Source organism: Bemisia tabaci, chromosome 2, assembly GCF_918797505.1.
Source record: "Bemisia tabaci chromosome 2, PGI_BMITA_v3".
Taxonomy (NCBI): Eukaryota; Metazoa; Arthropoda; class Insecta; order Hemiptera; family Aleyrodidae; genus Bemisia; species Bemisia tabaci.
Genome location: NC_092794.1, coordinates 53,466,279 through 53,486,221, shown reverse-complemented (window position 1 = coordinate 53,486,221; position 19,943 = coordinate 53,466,279). Strand labels below are relative to the sequence as shown.

Below are 19,943 nucleotides of genomic sequence, written 5' to 3'. Positions count from 1 at the left end.
CATGAAAGATATCTGGAGCTTATTCTGCTTGTCTTTTAGACAGTTCCGTCTGTTTATCAAAATGCGCACTGATTTCGTTTCACACGAGAAGAAGCTTTTATTTCTTGGAATATTGCAATACAAAATGGATCAAAAACACCGAATTTTAAAACTTCGAGTGGGCGTGTACCCGCTGAAGTGGTGATAAAGCCAGGAAATTTTGAGGACTTACATTAACATAACAATTACACCGGTCAACTTTTTTTTTTTTTTTTTTTTTTTTATTTTTGATTTTCCGAAGATTTGCCAATGGTTTCGGAGTAGATTTTTGGCGCTGATTCTGAAGAACACCTCCATTTACCTGTATCAATGCGATTTATCCTGGGAAAGTTCGGAATTTTTCCGGAGAAATCGGAATTTTCCTTAAAAGTCTAGCTTTTCCAGAAGAGTCAATTTTCCGGGAGAATCTGTGCACGATGGAAAAAACACAGGAATTTTTCGATTTCGTAGCCTAAGATACATAAGAAACCCTATTGCACCCCTATTAAAATTTCCTTTCTTTTCCTTATACCAAGGTTTTCCGGTCCAGTTTCATAAAAATCAATTAATTAGTCACCGAGATAGTGTTTTAAGCCACGGCCACCATCTTAGATTTTCGAATCTCGGAAATTTGACTAAAATTCGAGTTCCCCATTCAAAAATACCCGCGGGTACCAAGTTTCGCGTAAATCGATTGATTAGGCTCTGAGATAGCATTTTAGGCCATGTCCGCCATCTTGGATTTTCGAATTTTAAAAATTTGACTAAAAATTCAAGTTCCCCATTGAAAAGTACCCCCGGGTACCAAGTTTCACTTTAATCGACTGATTAGGTGCTGAGATAGCATTTTAGGCCACGTCCGCCATCTTGGATTTTCGAATTTTGAAAATTCGACTAAAAATTCGAGTTTCCCATTCAAAAATACCCCCGGGTACCAAGTTTTGCGTAAATCGATTGATTAGGCGCTGAGATAGCATTTTAGGCCATGTCCGCCATCTTGGATTTTCGAATTTTGAAAATTCGACTAAAAATTCGAGTTCCCCATTGAAAAATACCTCCGTGTACCAAGTTTCACTTAAATCGGTCGAAAAGAGCGCCTACAGGGCTTAAACAAACAAGTCCCAGTTGATTAGGCGCTGCGATAGCATTTTAGGTCATGTCCGCCATCTTGGATTTTCGAATTTTCAAAATTCGACTAAAAATTCGAGTTCCCCATTGAAAAATACCCCCGGGTACCAAGTTTCACTTAAATCGGTAGAAAAGAGCGCCTACAGGGCTTAAACAAGCAAGTCTCAGTTGTAACAGTTTTCCACTCTGTCCCACTACAGTGGGACATGGGACAGGATGGAAACATATGGGACAGGATGGAACGGGACAAGATGGAACGGGACAGGATGGAATAAGCTGTTTTTTAAGCTTATCTCTAACAGTAAAGACAATTTTGGTGTTTTTTTTCACGGAATATTTAGTAGCACGTCCTAGAGGATCGGAATAAGAGAAAATTTTCCCTAACGCACACTTCGAAAGTATTTTACGAGCTGATATTAGTGTGTGTGTGTATGCTTGACGCCCTGTTAGTTATCATGTATAGCATTCTGTTTGGCATCATTAATGGCGTTAATCTTGCACAAAAATTTGCGAATTTCAGAATTTTTGCCATCTACGACGTGTGAACTATTCAATCAAAACAAAAAAAGTCGTTTTTGGAAAAACCTCAACGTTACGGCAGTCATTTAGAGCTTATTACATCGTTGCCATGTCTCTCCTGACTGTTGCTGACTGTTGCTCGGGACAATGATTCTAGCGCGTGAAAAAGTTATTGATGGAGCAAAAAATAAATTGACTTATTTTTTTTCTCAAATTCAAAAGCATTACCTATCATCTCCGATAAAGTTTTCTCAAATAATCACTCTAGTTATGCTGCAACATCGATTTAAAGTCAAGAACCAGGCACGGGGGACACGCAAATTTGGGACAAATGTAGGCAATTTGCACATTCAAAGTTCTCCTAAATTTTTATTTCAGTCCAAATAAAGTGGGAAGTAGCATGTAATAGTCAACAATAGTGTGGAAAATGAGAAAAAAATTTGATCTGCCCATGATTCTCAGATTATGACGATTAAAACAGCTCGGGACACCAAATTAGACGCTTATTTGAACTCACCCACCTAGCTCCACGACGTGTTCAAAACAGTGCAGTCAGCTCTACGTACCAACGTGCGAAGGAAGAACGCCATATAAGCCTTCAGGCGTTGCCAAATTTCCTCCGGAGAAATGCGAGGTTTGAAGAAACTGTTGAATACTTTTCCTCCAATTTTTCAAAGAATTTCACACGCAATTTAATTTAAAGTATGCGAGAATTTCAAAGAAAAATATTCTTTATATATTCTTTAAACATTAAGCTTTATCAGGGTGAATATGGCAACTTCTGAAGGCTCGTACGGCGTTTTTCCTCAATGCGGCAGCGTAAAACTCACACGCACTTACTTTACAACTCGTTTGCTCAATGTTTATACACATGGCTCACGGATTCATTAATGAGGGTGCTGAGGTTCAATATTACAACCCCCATCCCCTTCCACCGAGGTATTTAGTATATTTGCTGTTAAGGAAAAGAATTGACATACTCGTACATTTTAGGGATAACGTCTGGAATTTCCTAAGAAAAAGCTGTAAAAATAGGTATGCAAAATGGAGGACCCTTTTTCGTTTTTATTTCAGAATGTCTCCTCACATTTTTACAAGCTGGATGCATATTTTCCCTTTAATTATGGTAAAAACTGGAGCTGAGAGTCAAGAATGACAACACGCAGTCCCACAGCATTCTTAAAGTCTTGTGCGCGCTAATACACTATTCACGCCAGCTTACCGATTGCGCTGCGTTTGACGCAATGCGAGAAGTATTCAGGCAGTCTTGTAGGCGCTAATACGCGTTTGACGCCGACCACACTGTTTGGCGCAATGCGTGCAGTATTCCGGCAGTCTTGCAGGCGCTGATATGAGTTAAACGCCGACCGCACCGTGTTTGGCGCGATTATTCGAACTCGCGTTAGGGTAATCGCGGCATCGAAAAGTGGGGTTTAAAAAGCCCATGTCGTGTTTCGACGCCGTATGAGCATTCCAACGTTGCCTTGTTTCTTCCGATTAAAATTTTTTCCGACAAAAATTAGGAGAGTTCTTTAAACCCTCGACCATTATTTAATCTTTTTACTTCATTTATCATCAGAAAGTAAGACATCGATGACAACCTAAACTAGCGTTAACGTAAAATTGCGTTTATTTTTCAACTGCCTCCTATTTTGCCAATATTCTACCTTGAATGAACTTCATTTTAAATTCGCACATTCCTGTAGCAGATGTTAAGGTTTCTATTCGCGCAATCCTCGTATATTTTCTTAGACCTTATTACCGATGTCGATGGTTGAAGTGCGAAACGATATACCTCCGTTTGCGACGGAGCAGACTTCTTGTCGTAATTATTCATTTTTTCTTCGAAAAATTGGTTCACGAAATTTCTGGACGAGAACTTGATTGATTTTTCTATCCTATCAGCAGAGTATTCCTTGTAAATTTCTAGCCGTTAAGTTGGCTTGTTTCTCCTCGAAAAATAAACTAGGAGAGGAAATTTTGAAACGCCGCGATAAAGATACGTAGTTTCGCACTTTGACCATTGAAATTGCATGGTTCAGATAGAGCTTTGTCTTGTCTTATCGACATGAATTCAATAATCAGGCCAATATGGTCCTCTCTCTACCTATCGAATGAACTTGTTTTCTTTTTCTTTTTTTGGTTCGTAATTTTTCTCCTTAAATCGTGAGGCTAAGAAGAAGAGTTAGAATGGTTCTTACTCAAGTCAAATTTTTAACATACATATAGCTGACAAAAGGGCGTACTACACATTGAGATGAGCCCGGAAAAGCATTAAAGTGTATGGATAACAAGGTTTATTGCCGAGTGCAGTTACGCCTTTATGTCAGGAAGGCGACGACCTTACGGCACTTACCGATAGGAGTAGACTGCGATTAATATTGAAATAGCCGGATGCTGAGATAACCAGAGGAATCGCCTGGATTTGAACGGACATGATCTCGATCTGAAAAATTGGTCAAGTGCAATACAGTTGCCGATTTTATGGTAATTTTATGGTCCAGTGCAACCGGGAGAAGAAGTCAAGAAATTTTTTAGTTCGAGAGAAACCCGTCATGTTTTTCTTTACTTTTTTATTCAAGAAACCGACGGATCGCACGGTTCCCTCGATGGCAAAAGTGCGAAACCACGTATTTCCATTGCGGAGTTTCAAAATGTCTGCTCCAATTTAATTTTTTCGAGAGGAAAGAAGCCAACTTCATAGCTTGAAATTTATATAGAATAATTAAAATATCCTACCGATATAAAAGAAAAAACTAAGTATGACCGGCATTCTGCAACGTAGAAAACGGAGATACGTGGTTTCGCTTTTAACCATAGATTCGGAACCCGTGTCACCTGTTTGCACCACCAAGTTACACCGTTGTAAAAAGGAAGGGATCCAATTATAAAATCTTACATTTTCTACAGAGGAAATTAATGCATTCGGTCCACAAATCTACCGTCAGTATAGAAAATAAAAGTAAAATACATTTTTAAAAAACGGTCATTTTCATACCTGGTTCAGCCAAGAATTAGGAAGATACTGCATTGGTAGGCATCTTAAATCCTTGACAATCGATTTACTCTGTAAACGAAATTGTGGATTATCAATAATGAAATGGAACTAGGAATCGTGTAAATTGAAGTACGTCAACTTATCAGTCATAAATGTAAAGAAAAAATAAAATTTTTGCTTCCCTCGCATGCACTGAAAAAAATAATATGCTTTTTTAGCACCTAGGATATCAAAAATGTGTCTGGTGATTCCAATCTGCTGCCTTTACCGCCACCGCAGTTACCTTTACATCCACTGAATGCAAATTCAACTGCATGGGCAATCAAGGCAGCATTTTATTTTTTTTTAAACAAAAATCAATTATTTTATTATGTTTATTTACAGGGTGGAATGATATTTAACAGAATATCACCCGAAGGCCTTGTTTACATTTTAAAAGAAAGTTCCTAAATAATACAGTTATTTGTTACTTATAATTCCCCCCTGTCCCGTGGAAGCTTAGATTTCTAAGTTAATAATAATTGTATCTTGAGTTCCTCAGACTCTAGTTTAATGTTGTGGTTGATTTTCCTCGGCATTACCATTTGGTTTCTCTTCGAGGGAGGCATTGGTTGATTGGTCTGCATTCAAAAGACGTTGTTTCCTTATGAGAGTTTCCCGAATAAAATGGTGTACTCTTCTCCAATTTTCTTTTGAGGATGTTAAAATTTCCAAGATGTTTTGAGTTGAAATAGTTTGATTTGTTTCTGTTTCAAGTTTGGTTCGTAAGTCTTCGTTATGTTTACATTCAAAGAATGTATGATGAGGTGAGTCTATTTCTTTTTTATTGCAGGGGCAGAGTGGAGAGTCCTTTAGCTTAAAGCGATGGAGGTATTGGGCATATGCTCCGTGGCCCGATAAGAACTGAGTGATGTAAAAGTCTGGTTCTCCAAATTTCCTTTCGAGCCAACGTCTGGGGTCAGGTACAACACTTCTAATCCAGTAGTTCTTTTCTTCTCCATTCCAAAGTACTAGCCATTTCTTGATTTTGTCTCTTTCTATTTCATATTGGTCTTCACGGTTGTATCTGGCCAGACGTTCCTCAATCAGAATCCGGCAGCATCTTTTTATCACCACACACATTTTTGACATCCTAAGTGCTAAAATAGCATACCATTTTTTTCAGTGTGGATATAATCAGAGCTCATGAGGGTACATAATCGCGTGCCATTCGGGTAAATAACTATTCGACTCGTACTTACAGCCTTGATCATGTTCTCTGCGGCTGTGGTCATGGAGTGGATCATATAGTAGTCATAGAAGTAGTGGAGAACCATGGAGAAAGTGACCGACTCGGAGAGGATGATGATCTTGTAGCAGAGGTGGAAAGTCTCGTAGAGGTTCTGGCAGAGAACGACAAGAAGAGCGTCCCCGAAGAAGCTGGAGCCGACCTCGGCCGCCTTGACCAGGTTGAAGTAGTCGGTGCGCATCTCCTCCAGGAGGAATTGGTCGTCCTCCGCGCCACCTCCACCTCCTCCTCCGCCTCCTCCACCTCCTCCACCTGCTCCGCCTCCATTGTACTTGTCGCGGAGGCGGAGCGTCAAGTTACGTCGGACGAAGCGGAAACGGCGGACGACCTCATCGGCGATGACGACGAAGAAGAACCCGATGAGGATGCGGGGGATCCGAAGGAGGAACGAGGAGAGGAAGCAAAGGACCAGCTCCCATAAAGGGTGGTTTTCGGCGTCGTGCAACAGGTCCAGGTATAGTCCTGAAACGGGATAGAAAACAGCTGACTTTTTGGTCAGGAAGTGCAGTGGCGTGACGTGCTTTGCGATATATCGATTGATGCGCCACTCAAACCCATGAAAAAAGATCGATTATCAGGGTGTTCGCAGCGAACACCTTATCACTCGATTCTTTACCATAGCTTCAAATGGCGAGATATCGGTAATCGATCATTCACGCCACGCCACTGTGGAAGTGTGCAACATCTTAAACAGAGATACGTGGTTCCGCACCTCGATCACCGATGTGTCGTTTCCAAAGTGAGCCCAAGTGGCTATGACGGGCTTCGGGTGACTTAATGAACCAAACAAGTTTGCCAAACTTCGGTACGTTTGCGGAACGAAATACCCAACACGTTGTTCGACATCCTCCGAGTAGGTAAGTCAACAGTTGTGTGTTGGAGTCCCGGGAGTGAAAGCTTCCACCATTCTGCCGTAATAAGGAAGAACGTCTTATGAGCCATCAGGCGTTGTCTTTCCTTCGACAAATCACGTAATTTCAGGAAAATCTGTGAAAATTTCTCCTTCGATTTTTCACAGAATTTTGTCCGTGATTTCAACTAAAAAGTCTGGATTTCAAGGAAAAATATTCATAACTTTCCTCAGAAAACAATAAAAACACATTAAAATACAAAGAACAAATGGGTATACAAGGTTAAGGAGAAATAAAACAAACCGGGAGGATCAAGGTGGTCATCAAAAAGGTGATGGTACCCCTCAGTCCATCTTTGCTCTCCCTGGTAAAAATTGGCAGTAGAATCTGTGTTCCAAAATACCATAGACCTACAGCCGGCTGTAAGATTTCCAACAGCCGGCAACACAATTTCTTATAGCCTTTTATAGCCGATGGCGATTAAGCAACAGCCAGGCGATAAAGTGTATGCTGAACGTTACTAATTACGGATGCTAGGACTTAGTGAGTTTTTGGACCACTGCTCTCTTTTTGGGGCCGTAGTATCTTGATTTATTTTGCGAGGAAAGCTCCGTACTTTTGATGGATGCCTGCCAGTCCTAATATATTAGAGCACCTTCAGTTTCGTATGATACTGTGCAGTACCTCTGGTGTGAAATAGTTGCTTCAAGCGCCGTGGCAGGCGGGCAGCCAGCGCGAAACACGCATTGGCGCCCACAAACCTAACAGGGATACTTCACGCGTTGCGCGATGCGTGAAGTATCCCTGTAAGGTTTGTAGGCGCCAGTGCGCCGCCGCCGCTCCGCTTTTTGTTAGGCTCTAATATTTAATCTGGCGGAGTCAGCGTTATTCAACTCATGATTTTGAAATGTTTGCACATCCTGTATGGAATATTCTCATTTTAATTGATGAAAAAAAATATGCATTAAAAGAAAATATAATGTGTTTTGTAAATATTAAGGTGGTTCCGTATCAAACTTAATGATTTCCAAAGCACACGAATTTCTACACAATTTCTTATAGCCTTTTATAATCGATGGCAAAAAAGCAACAGCCAGGCGATAAAGTGTAAAGCCCGGCGATAGGAACTATAGCCCGGCTGCATAATTTTTTTATCGCTTCGTATAGCCCGGCCGTATGATTTTCTCCGTATTCTACAGCCAGCTATATGATTTTCTGTAGCTTTCTTTAGCCGGCTATAAGAATTCCTATGGTATTTTGAAACGCAGCTTTTATCGCCAATTTTTACCAGGGCTGTTTTTCAGTTTGCACTGATTCCTACCTCGGTCAGTTGCATTCTCATTTCCTCGTTTTAATTTTTACATTTTTTAGCTTCTGTTCCAGTTGAGAATGGGCATGTAATTGGCCTGAAACGTCCTGGTTTGTTTCATTTCTCCTTAGCCTTGTATACCCATTTGTTTTTTGTACTTTGATGTGTTTTTATTGTTGTCTGCATTCGGGCTATTGTGTCTCACCTCTCTCTTATTTCCTCAGAAATGAATATTCAATAGGAGGAAATTTGGCGACTCTCGAATGTTCACACGGCGTTTTTCCTTAGCACGGCAGCATTGCCAAGATAGCAATGGAGGGTCTCTTGTTTTAGTGCAAACCTATGTAAGCGACGAAAGAGTAGACGTAGAGGCAGATTCCCCCAGTGAACCAGAACCTGCGGCGCCTGGGGCAAGCCTTGACGAAGGCCTCGTCGTAGGGCATCTTGTCGTCGAATGCGTTGACGAGCTGGAAGAAGTGGAGAGCCTGCTTCGTCTTGATCCAGTAGATGAGGAGCATGACGATCGGCCAGATGACGTTGGGCAGCTGCAACGTCTTGCTCTGCGGTCGGCAGGCCAAGAAGACCATGGAGATCACCGCGTAGAAGCTGATGGCGTAGAGCGCATTGAAGGAGAGCAGCTCGCCTTTCACCTCTGTGAACGCGCCCTTCTTCACCAGTCGGTACGGGAACAAACCGTGGAAGAGCCCAACCATCAGGGTCGGTTCTAACACCCCCATCAAGTAGTCTTTCTGCCGCCGTTTCGACATCTACACCTGTTCTTACACCTGGGAACAGAGAAAGTGAGGACTAGGGTACAAATCGATGGACAAAGTGCGAAACCCGTATCACAATTTGCGACGATGCAGACTTCTCGTCACGCTTCATTTTTCATTTGGAAAACTAACCAGCGTAATTTCTTGAAAACTTCCTCAACTTCTCTTCTCCTTTAGCAGAATATTTTGTGAAAATTTCAATTTGGCTTATTTCCACTCGAAAAAATAAGAAAGGAGCGGACATATTGAAACACCGCGATGGAGGTATTATGTAGTTCCACACTTTAGCCTTCGATATGATCAATTCTTGGCCTGGGCGTAGCTATTATGACCCTAGTGGGGCCTTTGCTTTACCCCGAATTGAAATAGTATTGTTTGCCCCCCCCCCCCGGAAATTTGGACTGAAATATGACCCTTTTCCTTGCCACACCATGCAAGATGAGAATAGAGAAATTCAAATCACGAAATTTTTAATGAAATTTTGCGTCGGAATGGTCTCAAAATCGACAGGAAAAGTGCGAGACCACCTATCTCCATTACGGTGTTTCAAAATATCCATTACCGTTTTATTCTTTAAAACAGGTACGAGCTAAATTTATAGCTTAAAAATGCAGAATATTCTGCTAACGGTGAAGGAAAATCGACGAAGTATTCAAGAAATTATGTTGACTGGTGAACTTCAAGAACTGGTTGACTTTCAGAGAAAAAATGAAGTATAACAGGCTGGAAGTCTACAACGTCGTGAACGGAGGTACGTGATTTCGCACTTTGGCCGTCGAAATGCATCTCAAATGTCGTCAATTTCTCAAAGTTTCCAGGGGAGACTCCCCCTTACCCACTTAGTACAGGTAGTAATTTATATCCCCCATGAGTGGGGTTAGAGTTTGAGACCGTTTTTCTAGAGTGGACAGTTTAGGTGGTCTAACCTCCCCTCCCCCCCTTCCTACGCTTCTAGCGTCGCTTATGGTTCAATCTGTTTTCTTAAATAACCCAAGTAGCACCCTCAGCACAGGTTGCAATAAACTGCATTAATTATGCATGGTGTCTACACGCTGTTGAAGGGACCTCTCTTTTTAAATGTATTGCAACTTTGAAAATAATCGAGGTGGAAAAATGAATCTTACCTTGCAGTAAATAGCAATGATTTGCGTAGGAATGCCTTTTAGGAAATTAGCAACGATCTAGTTTCTCAGACGGCAAGGCAAAGACGTGGAAGAAACCGTTCAATATGATTGAAGGCAATATTTTGTTGTAAAAGATTTGAGCACAAAAATTTGAAAGATTTATAAAAATGTTGCCTCTTGGGAACCTCCATGAACCCTACATCAGGGGAAAAGTGACCACCAATGAAAACTAATTCGAAACCTCAATCCTGCAAGTCTCAGATTTGTACACACAAAAAAGTATGTCTGCGCATGAAATATTCGATGCTTCATCACGATTAATATTATTGACGATACGCAATATCTCTCTAAAAGCTTGAACAAGTAACGATGATTTCTGCGCAAAATGTGACGAGCATGTACGGGAAACGGAATCAATTATCATAAGTGCTCGTAAGAATGAGTTAGTAACAGATGGATTTGTGATAGAAAATGATAATGGAAAGTACGTTTGCTACTTATTTCATCTTATTCCCCCTATTTTTTTCTTGTTTTTAATTTTACTTCTGTTTCTTTTTTTCTTTCCACTTAAGGTTCGCCTTCAATTTTGCCCCATAGGCAACAAGCATACTGTAGAGCGCGAATATAGCTATCCATTCGAAAACACATCAACTTTGAGGTGATAATTTTCCTAAAGTTGACCAAATGCGGTGTATATGTAAGAACATGAGAAGCAAAGATTTTGGTATCCAATTCATCTTTCGCTCTTCATACCATACCGGGATAAATCTTTTGATTCAAAAGAATGCATTTAAAAAAATTATAATACAAAAAATAAAAAAATGTTGATATTTCTAATGTTGATTTATTTGAGGAGGCGGTGTCTCCTTAGTATACAAGATGCAGAGCTGGTGTCTATAGGTGCCTAATTTGGAATCACAATCTAATCATTTAACACGGATGGAATTAACCAAACCAAGTGGTGTGAACAAGAGAATGGAGTAAGCAAAAAAGCATTAGTTTATTTCTATTCGAATGAGCGACAAACGATCAAAAGCGAGACATTTCCTCACAAACGACATTTCAAAAATATCACAATAAAAATTTGCAAAAAGTTACCAGAAAGTTACCACACAAGTTATTTTAAAAGGCATTAACCATTATGTAAATACATCAAAATATACTCTGAAGGGTACACAGTTTTTCTTTAAAAGCAATCAAGATATAAGTTAAAAATCATGAAATTTCCGGTATTCATACAGTGAAGTCCAAACTGTTGAGTGTTGATACAGTCAAGCGATCTACCTTGTATCACGGACTGTAGAAAAACTGAGAAAAAAATGTTCATGGATGACATTCGAGGGAAACTTTGAAAAGTCGTAAATGCTACAAACTGAAAATTTTGGGATAATTTTGGTAATTCGACGACTTTCCCTAGGACCCCATCAATTCATAAGCGACTCCTACAATTTCCGACAGTTTTTCCTCAAGTTTTTCTCGAGTTCGCTCGCGAAAGCTGCCGTGCTAAGGAAAAACACCGTACGAACCTTCAGGCGTAATCAAATTTCCTTTGATAAAACACGAATTTACAACTTTTTTCAGAAAATTTTATTCGTAATTTAATCTAAATCATCTAAAAATCTTCAGGAATAATCCGCATAACTTTCCTCAAAAACACATATTCGAACGTATTTATACCAAAAGGAACTAGAGACATTTAAGAAAGATAGGGTGTGTTCGTGGCAGCTGGATAAGAAACAAAGTGGAAGTGGGCGTGGTGCATTTGAGTAAATGGAAAAGAGGGATTTGAAATTAAATCAAAAGGAACTAAGCGCCAAAATATGATAGCGCATGAGCCGTGAACATGTGACGACAGCGTTGTGTGCAGGGCTCATGAGTCAAAGCGCCCCAACACCGATCTCGTCGTTGCAGGTCTCGTCGTCGCCGCTGACGTCACTGGCGCCTTACAATTCCCATTCATTCTTACAACCCTCAAACCAACGAGCACACTCCTTTTCCACCTGTCTCCTGTTCGTTTCCGCACAAATACATCCAAATATGCTTAACTTTCCATAGAAGTACATATTTTATCTGGGGAAATTTGGCAACTCTCGAACGTTCATACGGCGTTTTTCCCTAACACGCACTGAAAAAAAATTCTCGGCGTTTTTACCAAGGTCCCTTGGTACCTTTACCATCTTACTTTTTTTTACCAATTATTGGTAATTTTACCAAGACAGACTCGTAAGCTTACCTAAAAACCGGTATTTTTACTGTTTTTTTCAGGTAATAATACCACTTTTATTGGTAATCAATTCCCGGTAACTTTGCCATTTTATCTCGGTAATTCTACCACAGTCGATCAAAAATATTGGCGTTTTTGCCAAGGTCCAGTAAAATTACCGAGAAAGTTCATTAATTTTACGCGAGATTTCTCGGTAAAATTACCAATTCCATAAATGGTAATTTTACCAAAAAAAACTGGGATCAAATAGAGCCCTGAATTCTTGGTAATTTTACCCTTTTCTTAGTAAATACACCAAGATTTTTTTTTCAGTGCGGGGCGGCCAGACGGTGGTCCTACTCCCTGGGGAGTGCCAGGTTGATCCTGGGATCGATTTGGCGGGGCTGGGTTACGCAGTTGTGGATGACGTCTTTGAAGGTGTCTTTCATGACGCGGGCGTTGGTGAGGGCCTCCTTCATGCACTCGTCCATCTTGACGCGTTCCAGGATTTCAGCCTCCGCGGCTTCCGATTTCATGTGCGTCATCCTGGATTCCTTGAGTCGGGCCAAGTCCGCTCGGAACGCCTCGTTCAGAGATTCCAAACATATCTCCGCGTGGGCTTCGGGTCCCTGCGAGCAATCGGAAACAAATGCATCTTTACCAAGTTTTAGCAAGTTCCCAATAACATTTCCATTTCTTTTGCCAAGCATAGGCGGATCCAAGGGGAACCCTGGTAAAAATTGTCAGTAGAATCTGTGTTCCAAAATACCCTACTAAGATGGCTGATCTCAGCAAGCAAGATTGAGGTTATGCACATCTTACATCCTCCTGTGATAAAGGTGAAAGGCGATTTAACAATGTTTTCGTGTTTTTTTCGTGTGTTATTTGTAGATATGCTAGTTTAAATTTGTTCTGTCGTATAATTGAAATTTTTGTCAAATTTAGCTTCTTATCGATGTTACGGTGAGTCGCCATCTTGTTTGTTTATTTACGGCCCTAAGAGCATCATGAAGCCTAAAAACTCGTTGACCAATCAAAAAGCGGAACAGTTTTCCTGTAGTAAAAAGATACGAATGGCCATACTCTGTCTTTTAAGGTACTCTAGATACGGCTTTCTTCCTTAGCACGGCAGTATAGGTCTTGTGTTGAAGGACCTGTTTACCTGTTTGCAGTCATTCAAGGCGTCACTGGTGTTGCGCTCGAGGTCCCGGAAGCTCTGTCGGAGCTCGGTGATGTCCATGTTGACGGAGCCGCCGGGCGGGTAGTTGGCGACGCAGCCGCGGAAGTGCTCGTAGCCGGCGTTGGTGACGGCCTGGGCGTAGTTGGGGTCGAACTCGGCGAGACACTCGTTCTCCGGCTCATCGGCCCGGGTCCGCTCCAGGAGCTCCCTCAGGGACTCCGTCACCGGGGTCATGTCCGTCGCCAGCTTGGTCTTCTTCTCGGCCACCTCCTGGTCGCGGATGAAGAGGATCCGGGACATGATGTCCCGCACCTCTTCCTCGATCTCCTTGTCGGCCTTCTGGAGCAGCCCCTTGATGTTGCTCTGCATCGAGCTTATCTTCGCTGCCGATGATGCCTCATCGCTCCAAGTTCCCTAAAATGCAATACCATTACTGGTGTGTTACCACACTGAAAAAAAAGGTTACGGACTATATAGGGGTGATTTCACGATAATAGGAATAGTCGTGTCGCCGTGGGTTTTGAACGACATAGGGCAAAACGATTGAAAACCAAATTAATTAATCAATAGGAATGATGTCCCTGAACCTATCCATGCTAAAAAATATGATGAATTATTATTATATTTAATAATATGAGACTTTAAAGGCCGAAAATGTCCGGTCGGTTACGCGTCGCCAACCCCGATTTTGAAGCAAAAGAGCAATTTGCGGTAACAAATCAGTACTGATCATGAACTCTTTGGCAATATTTGCTGAAAAGAGACTCTAGTGTTCAAGAAAATTGCCAGTTTGAACTGAAATGTTTATTATTGAGCGAGAAAAGTCATAAGAAAGAGGTGTCGCCACATTTGGCAACAAATTTTTGCAGTTGTATTAAGTGCAGTGTTTATCTCGCCAGATGGAGTCAGGAGTTTCAAAACTGCCATCAAATTGTTCGCTGAAGTCTTCTTGACAAAACCATTACTGATAAGTCAGTTTTTTTTACAATGAAAACTTTAATTATTATGAAAACCAGTGATTTTTACGTGTGTAGCACTAATTCCTCACTACGCAAAAACCTCAATTTAATAGTATTAAACTAAAAGGAAGTCTCCAAAGTTTAGAAAACTTTTAAGGCAGCATTAATTCCACCTCATAACTCAAGAATTGCCAAGTTTCATCTTTTGTATCATCTTTAATCTCACATTTTTGAGTGTCGGTTACGCTGTGTCTGTTACGTAACCGACACAATTTGGCAGGGCCGCCATGTTTGCGTGGACCTCCAGCAGTCCCGCGGGAAGCGCTGATACCTGATTCAATGGCTTGTTTATCAATCACTTTAACTTTGCACTGAATCAAAATAGAGCGTGCCAAAGCTGGAAAAAGGAAGTTTAATACCTTTAAAATGAGGTAATGAAATCCTGTTAAAATTGGTGCACTTTTATTTCTAAGGTATTTCACATTTTAACTATTCCTGTTATCGTGAAATCACCATAGACATACCGTCCGTTCCGAACTCAGAGGCCGATACTGCCGTGCTGAGGAAAAACTCCGTATGAGCCTCCAGGCGTTGCCAAATTTCCCTTGACAAATCACTACTTTTCAAGAAAATTTGTGAATATTTTCCTTCCAATTTCTCAGGTAATTTTGTTCGTAATTTGATCCAAAAAATTCTGAAAATTTCAAAGAAAAATATTGATAATTTTCCTTAAAAATAAGCATTTTATCGGAAGAGATTTGGCAACTCTCGAATGCTCATACGGCGTTCTTCCTCAGCACGGCAGGATAGTTCCGGGTGCTGAAGCCGTAGCTTCGATTGTTCCGAATGCATCCGAAACTTTCGGCCTCTGAGCCCGAATTGTGGACGGTGTGTCTATATAGCCCGTAGGCACGGCTTCCACGGCTGGAGTTTTTTTTTTTCAGTGCAGAAAGGAGAGACCCTTGACCGGTAGCTTGGCAATGGTGGAAGCTTTTACTTTCGGGACTTCAACATTCAACTGCTCCAAGTAACAGTGATCGCGATAAGTTGCGATTTGATCAAAGAATGATTCGCGATTCGATCGACGACGATTTATCGCAATACTACCGGATAAAAAATTGTGATAAATTACGATTTCATCACATAAAGCGACGAAATCGCGATTTTATCAACGGCTATGTATCGCAATATCATCGAGCAAAAAATCGTGATAAATTGAGATAAAATTTCGATTTTATCGAACGCGATTTTACACAGATAAAATTGCGATCAAGGAACTAACGAACGGAGCATCACATGGTTTTAGATTCCACTCAGCCATAATTCTTGAACATTTGAAAAGCCTAGAGCATGAATAGGTTTTTCGTTTTTTAGGAAAAATGGGAAATGACGTCGTACAGTTGAAGTGATAGTAAAAAGGTCTTCCAATCATAAATATCTCGTGTTAAATTGAGTAAAGTGCCGCATAAATTCTATTTTTACCCCATGAAGAAAGTATTCGTGCGACGTGCTAGCCTTATTTTCTGCCTAGTTTTTATTGAAACATTGACTCACAAATACCTGGGTCTGTTCCTGTTTTGAGCGTCATACGTGTAGCATGGCGTGCATTTTCTTTTTTTTCCACGAGGTGCATAATAAGCACTGGCGCAAACGAAACGCCAGAGTATGTGCAGGCGCAGATCCTTTCGTGCCTCGAGGCTTGAGACATATTGGATCCAACATTAACTGTTTTCGCGAATTGCTCGTTGATTAATTCCAGCATCACTTGGCTGTTTTTTCGCGTAAAGAACTTGATTATGACCATTGCTAACTCATGATGAAGCTCAATTGATTAAGGAGGGGGTAGACAGACGAGTCTGGAGAGACCTATTGTGGAGTTTCAAAAGAGTGTATTCAGTGCAATTTTTTTCCAGAAAAATTAGGTGCAAGATTCTGACTAATATTGATCGAAAATAGGTGGTGGGAGACTGAAACTCTGCATAAGAAAATGTGTTGGGTATGCAACTTACAATCGGCATGACACACCCCCCTCCCTCTTGCGCAGCTGAAAGTCGTGGGAGCGGCAAAACTTTTATGGCCTTGGGGTGACAATTACGTAAATCCGGCTATGTGCATAATGCGGTCTATTTTATGTCCTCAAACGATAAGAGAGACCTTTGGCATTCTTTCAGGCGAAATATCGGACGCGCCGCTGTCAAAAAAGCTCAGCCATCTGCGGTTACATACATATGCTAAAAAGAAATGACGTAATCAAAGCTGCAACGTTGACTCATTTACGCCTCTTCCATTGTCTCGCTAGATAACCACAAAGAGGGACTGTAGCGCACCGTTTTTAATTTTCTTACGATCTCAACCGAACCCAAGATAGAGGGCAAGAATGGCCCCCACTCGCTTCATCCCTTGAGAGGAATGCGTTGTTCAATTTCCTTTTCCCCATGATGGAGAAATACATTTTGGAAGCAGGTTATCGACGAAAATTGGACTCAATTTTGAAGATGCAGACACCTCGCCAACATTAGACACAAATTTTTAAGATTTCCTAGAGACTCACCCTAAACAATAGCTTAATCCTCTCTCGCAACACTTAACACGGCAACTTACCGCACATGTACCCGTAATTTACCAGTGGCGTGGCGTGAATTGCGATATATCGATTGTTATGCCATTTAAACCTATGGTAAAGAATCGATTACTAAGGTGTTCGCTGCGAACACCCTGTTTATCGATCCTCTTCCATAGATTTAAATGGCATAACAATCAATATATCGCAAAGCACGCCACGCCACTGTAATTTGCGGACGAAATGAAAAATCGATCCCTCCGCGTCTTGACTCCCTAGTTCCGGTTTAGCAGTCGTAGTAATTCGACCGACAAACTAAGAGCGGGCGTTTTTCTACAAAGCCTTCGTAACTAACGATGGCGATGTGCTTTGTAGTAGATCGATCGATCTGCCATTTAAACCTACGGAAAATGATCGTTAAACACCCTGTTCGCAACGAACACCTTAACATTCGAATCTTCACCACAGCTTCAAATGGGGAAATATCGATAGTCGATTATTCTACGTCGCAATTCCATTTTTCGGGCCCCACGGGATGGGAGGATTTCGATATCCTCACTGACGGATTGTTTAGGAAGCTTCTGGGAAATCTTTAATTGAACGTTCATAATGAATCATGAGCAAGAGCAAACTTTTACAGAAGAATCAACAGTCAAATCGCAAATTCCTCACACATGCAACATCTCCATTATGATTCCCAGTATAATATGTTTGTAAGTTACCTGAAGATCAATCAGCAACGCGGCAACACAAATCACAACTTTTAATGTCATTTTGGAACGTGTAAAAGCTGCAAAAGCCAAACGGCCTTTGGAGAAATTTCCCGGAGATGAGTTATCTGATACGTAGCAAATATTCGCAATAGGGGCGGAAAGAACGCTATTCGTGTACTGAAAGTCCTGGCGTAAAGCTGCGAATTTCTTTCCCGAAAACCCACGAAAAAAAAGAGGAGCACATATGACAGAACACGCGATTGACGCACGGAAGGCGTCGCGTCGCGCATGCAGGCAGCGATGTAGTACTGCCGTTTTGAGGAATAAAACCGTATGAGCTTTCAGACGTTGCCAAATTTCCTTCAATAAAATATGAATTCTCAGGGAAACATGCGGATATTTTCACCCCCCCCCCCCCATTTTCAGAGAATTTTATTCGCAATTTGACCTACAGTATCCGAAAATTTCAAGGAAAAATATGTATGACTTTCTTAAAAAAATGAATGTTTCGTGCGAGGAAATTTGGCAACGGTGGGGCATTCAAACAGCGTTTTTCCTTAGCACGGCAAAACAGGAGCTTTTTTCGCCGACTTTTCGTCGACGTTGATAGAAAACTCTGCGACCGCATCAGGTTCGCGCACTGTTTCTATTATGACATGATTTGGCAATATTGCATTCAAAACTTGATCACATACTCATCGAACTTGGGTCGACTCATTAAACATCTTCTTTTTTTGCCCTGTGAGGGGGCTTTGGCCTCAGTGCATCGGCGCAAATAGCCACTGTCATGGAAAACCTTTGCTTTCATCTATAAAATTTGTGAAATATAGGACAAAAATTTAATCTTCACAGAGTTCAAAGTGTCTCTTGCTTGGAAAACTCAGGGACTTTGTTCTAATGTATGACCTGATAACGAAACCATATGATGAGGCAGTCCTTCCCTAAAAGTTTAACCTCAAGTTAAAAGCTCATTTTGACAATACAGAGTTGCAGAGTTCACATTTTTTTAAATTAAAAAATAATATTTTGAAGTTCTTCGGTTTAAATAAAAACAACTTTAGTTGATCCCGTTTGTTTTCTGAGTCACAGTATCGACAGTTGATGTTATGGAGCCTCAGAAAAAAAAAGAGAATGAACTGAATTTGTTTTTTCAACTGATGAACTTCAAAATATAAGCATTCTTCAACTGTCAAAATATAAATTTTGCGACGCTGTATTGCGTCAAATCAAAAAAGTCGAGTAGCTCGATTTCATTAGGCCATTCAGCCTCCGTTCCCTCCCCAAAAAAATTTAAAAAATAATGCTGTTCCGGGTAGAGTACCTATATTAAGAGAGTATGGCCACTGGGTCCCATGGAGAGGCTTAGGACCCAAAAATGGCGGTGCTTTGTTTTGGTTTTTGAGGATGGGAGGGGGGTCATTGCCAACTTTTGACGGTTATCACCAACCGCACTTGCTGCCAACCTTACTACATCTAAGATCATTTTTCTCAAAAATTGCACACGATTAGCCTTAAAAATATGTAAAAAAAGTCGCAATAGTGCATTTGGGTAAAGTTTTCGTTACGATAAGCAAAGACAACTACATTTGGAATCATTTTGCATTACATTAAATTTATGGCGTCCGCCATTTTTGGGTCCTAAGGGCTCCATTCAGCCTAAGATGGCTGAGCCAATCAGAGGTGGTAACTCCAGTGGCCATACTCTCTCAATATAGGTACTCTAGTTCCGGGTAGGGACCGTCAAAAGAAATGACGCGTGCTCTTAGTTTTGCTGCGATTTCAGCGTCGCGCAAGTAAGTATAAGGTCACAGAAGAGAGCGCGGTCGAGTCACGAGTCATCTTCACAGTGTGATGCGCCTTCAATCCAGCTAGCGTGAATTTGCTTGTACCCGTAGTATAGTCGAATAGTTATCGCAAATAACTCTGGTATTGCGTTTGGTGCAGTGCGAGAAGTATTCTTGCAGTCTTGTAGGCGCTGATACGCGCTTGACGCCGACCGCACTGTTTGGCGCAATGCGCGCAGTATTCCGGTAGTCTTGCAGGCGCTGATATGAGTTAAACGCCGACCGCACCGTGTTTGGCTCGATTATTCGAACTCGTGTTAGGATAATCGTGGCATCGAAAAATGCGGCTTAAAAGACCCGTGTTGTGTTTCGATGCCGTATGAGCATTCCAACGTTGCCTCCTTTCTCTCGATAAAATATTTTTTTGAGAAAAGTTAGGAAAGTGCTCTATGTTTGCTTTTTTGGATTGAATGGACCATTAAACAACGTACAAAAAGCAATCTGATACATGATTCTTCACCAGAATTTCACGTAGA

The 19,943-nt window shown here is 41.1% G+C and overlaps 1 protein-coding gene across 1 annotated transcript; it reads right to left on the bottom strand.

Annotated features, from left to right (window-relative positions):
* Window positions 1-12,431: 12,431 nt before the first annotated feature.
* Window positions 12,432-17,810, bottom strand: LOC109039257 (uncharacterized). Its single transcript, XM_019054694.2, has 3 exons — window positions 17,633-17,810; window positions 13,374-13,805; window positions 12,432-12,840 (listed from the first exon to the last, which is right to left on the bottom strand). The coding sequence occupies exons 1-3, from the start codon at window positions 17,681-17,683 to the stop codon at window positions 12,568-12,570; spliced, it is 756 nt and encodes a 251-aa protein (XP_018910239.2). The 5' UTR covers window positions 17,684-17,810; the 3' UTR covers window positions 12,432-12,567.
* Window positions 17,811-19,943: the final 2,133 nt, after the last annotated feature.

Coding starts and splice junctions, on each gene's coding strand:
- LOC109039257 (XM_019054694.2), bottom strand. CDS start 17,683: ATGACATTAAAAGTTGTGATTTGTGTTGCCGCGTTGCTGATTGATCTT. Junction 13,806..17,632: donor CGTTGCTGATTGATCTTCAG/GTAACTTACAAA, acceptor ATTGCATTTTAG/GGAACTTGGAGCGATGAGGC. Junction 12,841..13,373: donor CCTTGAATGACTGCAAACAG/GTAAACAGGTCC, acceptor GATTGCTCGCAG/GGACCCGAAGCCCACGCGGA.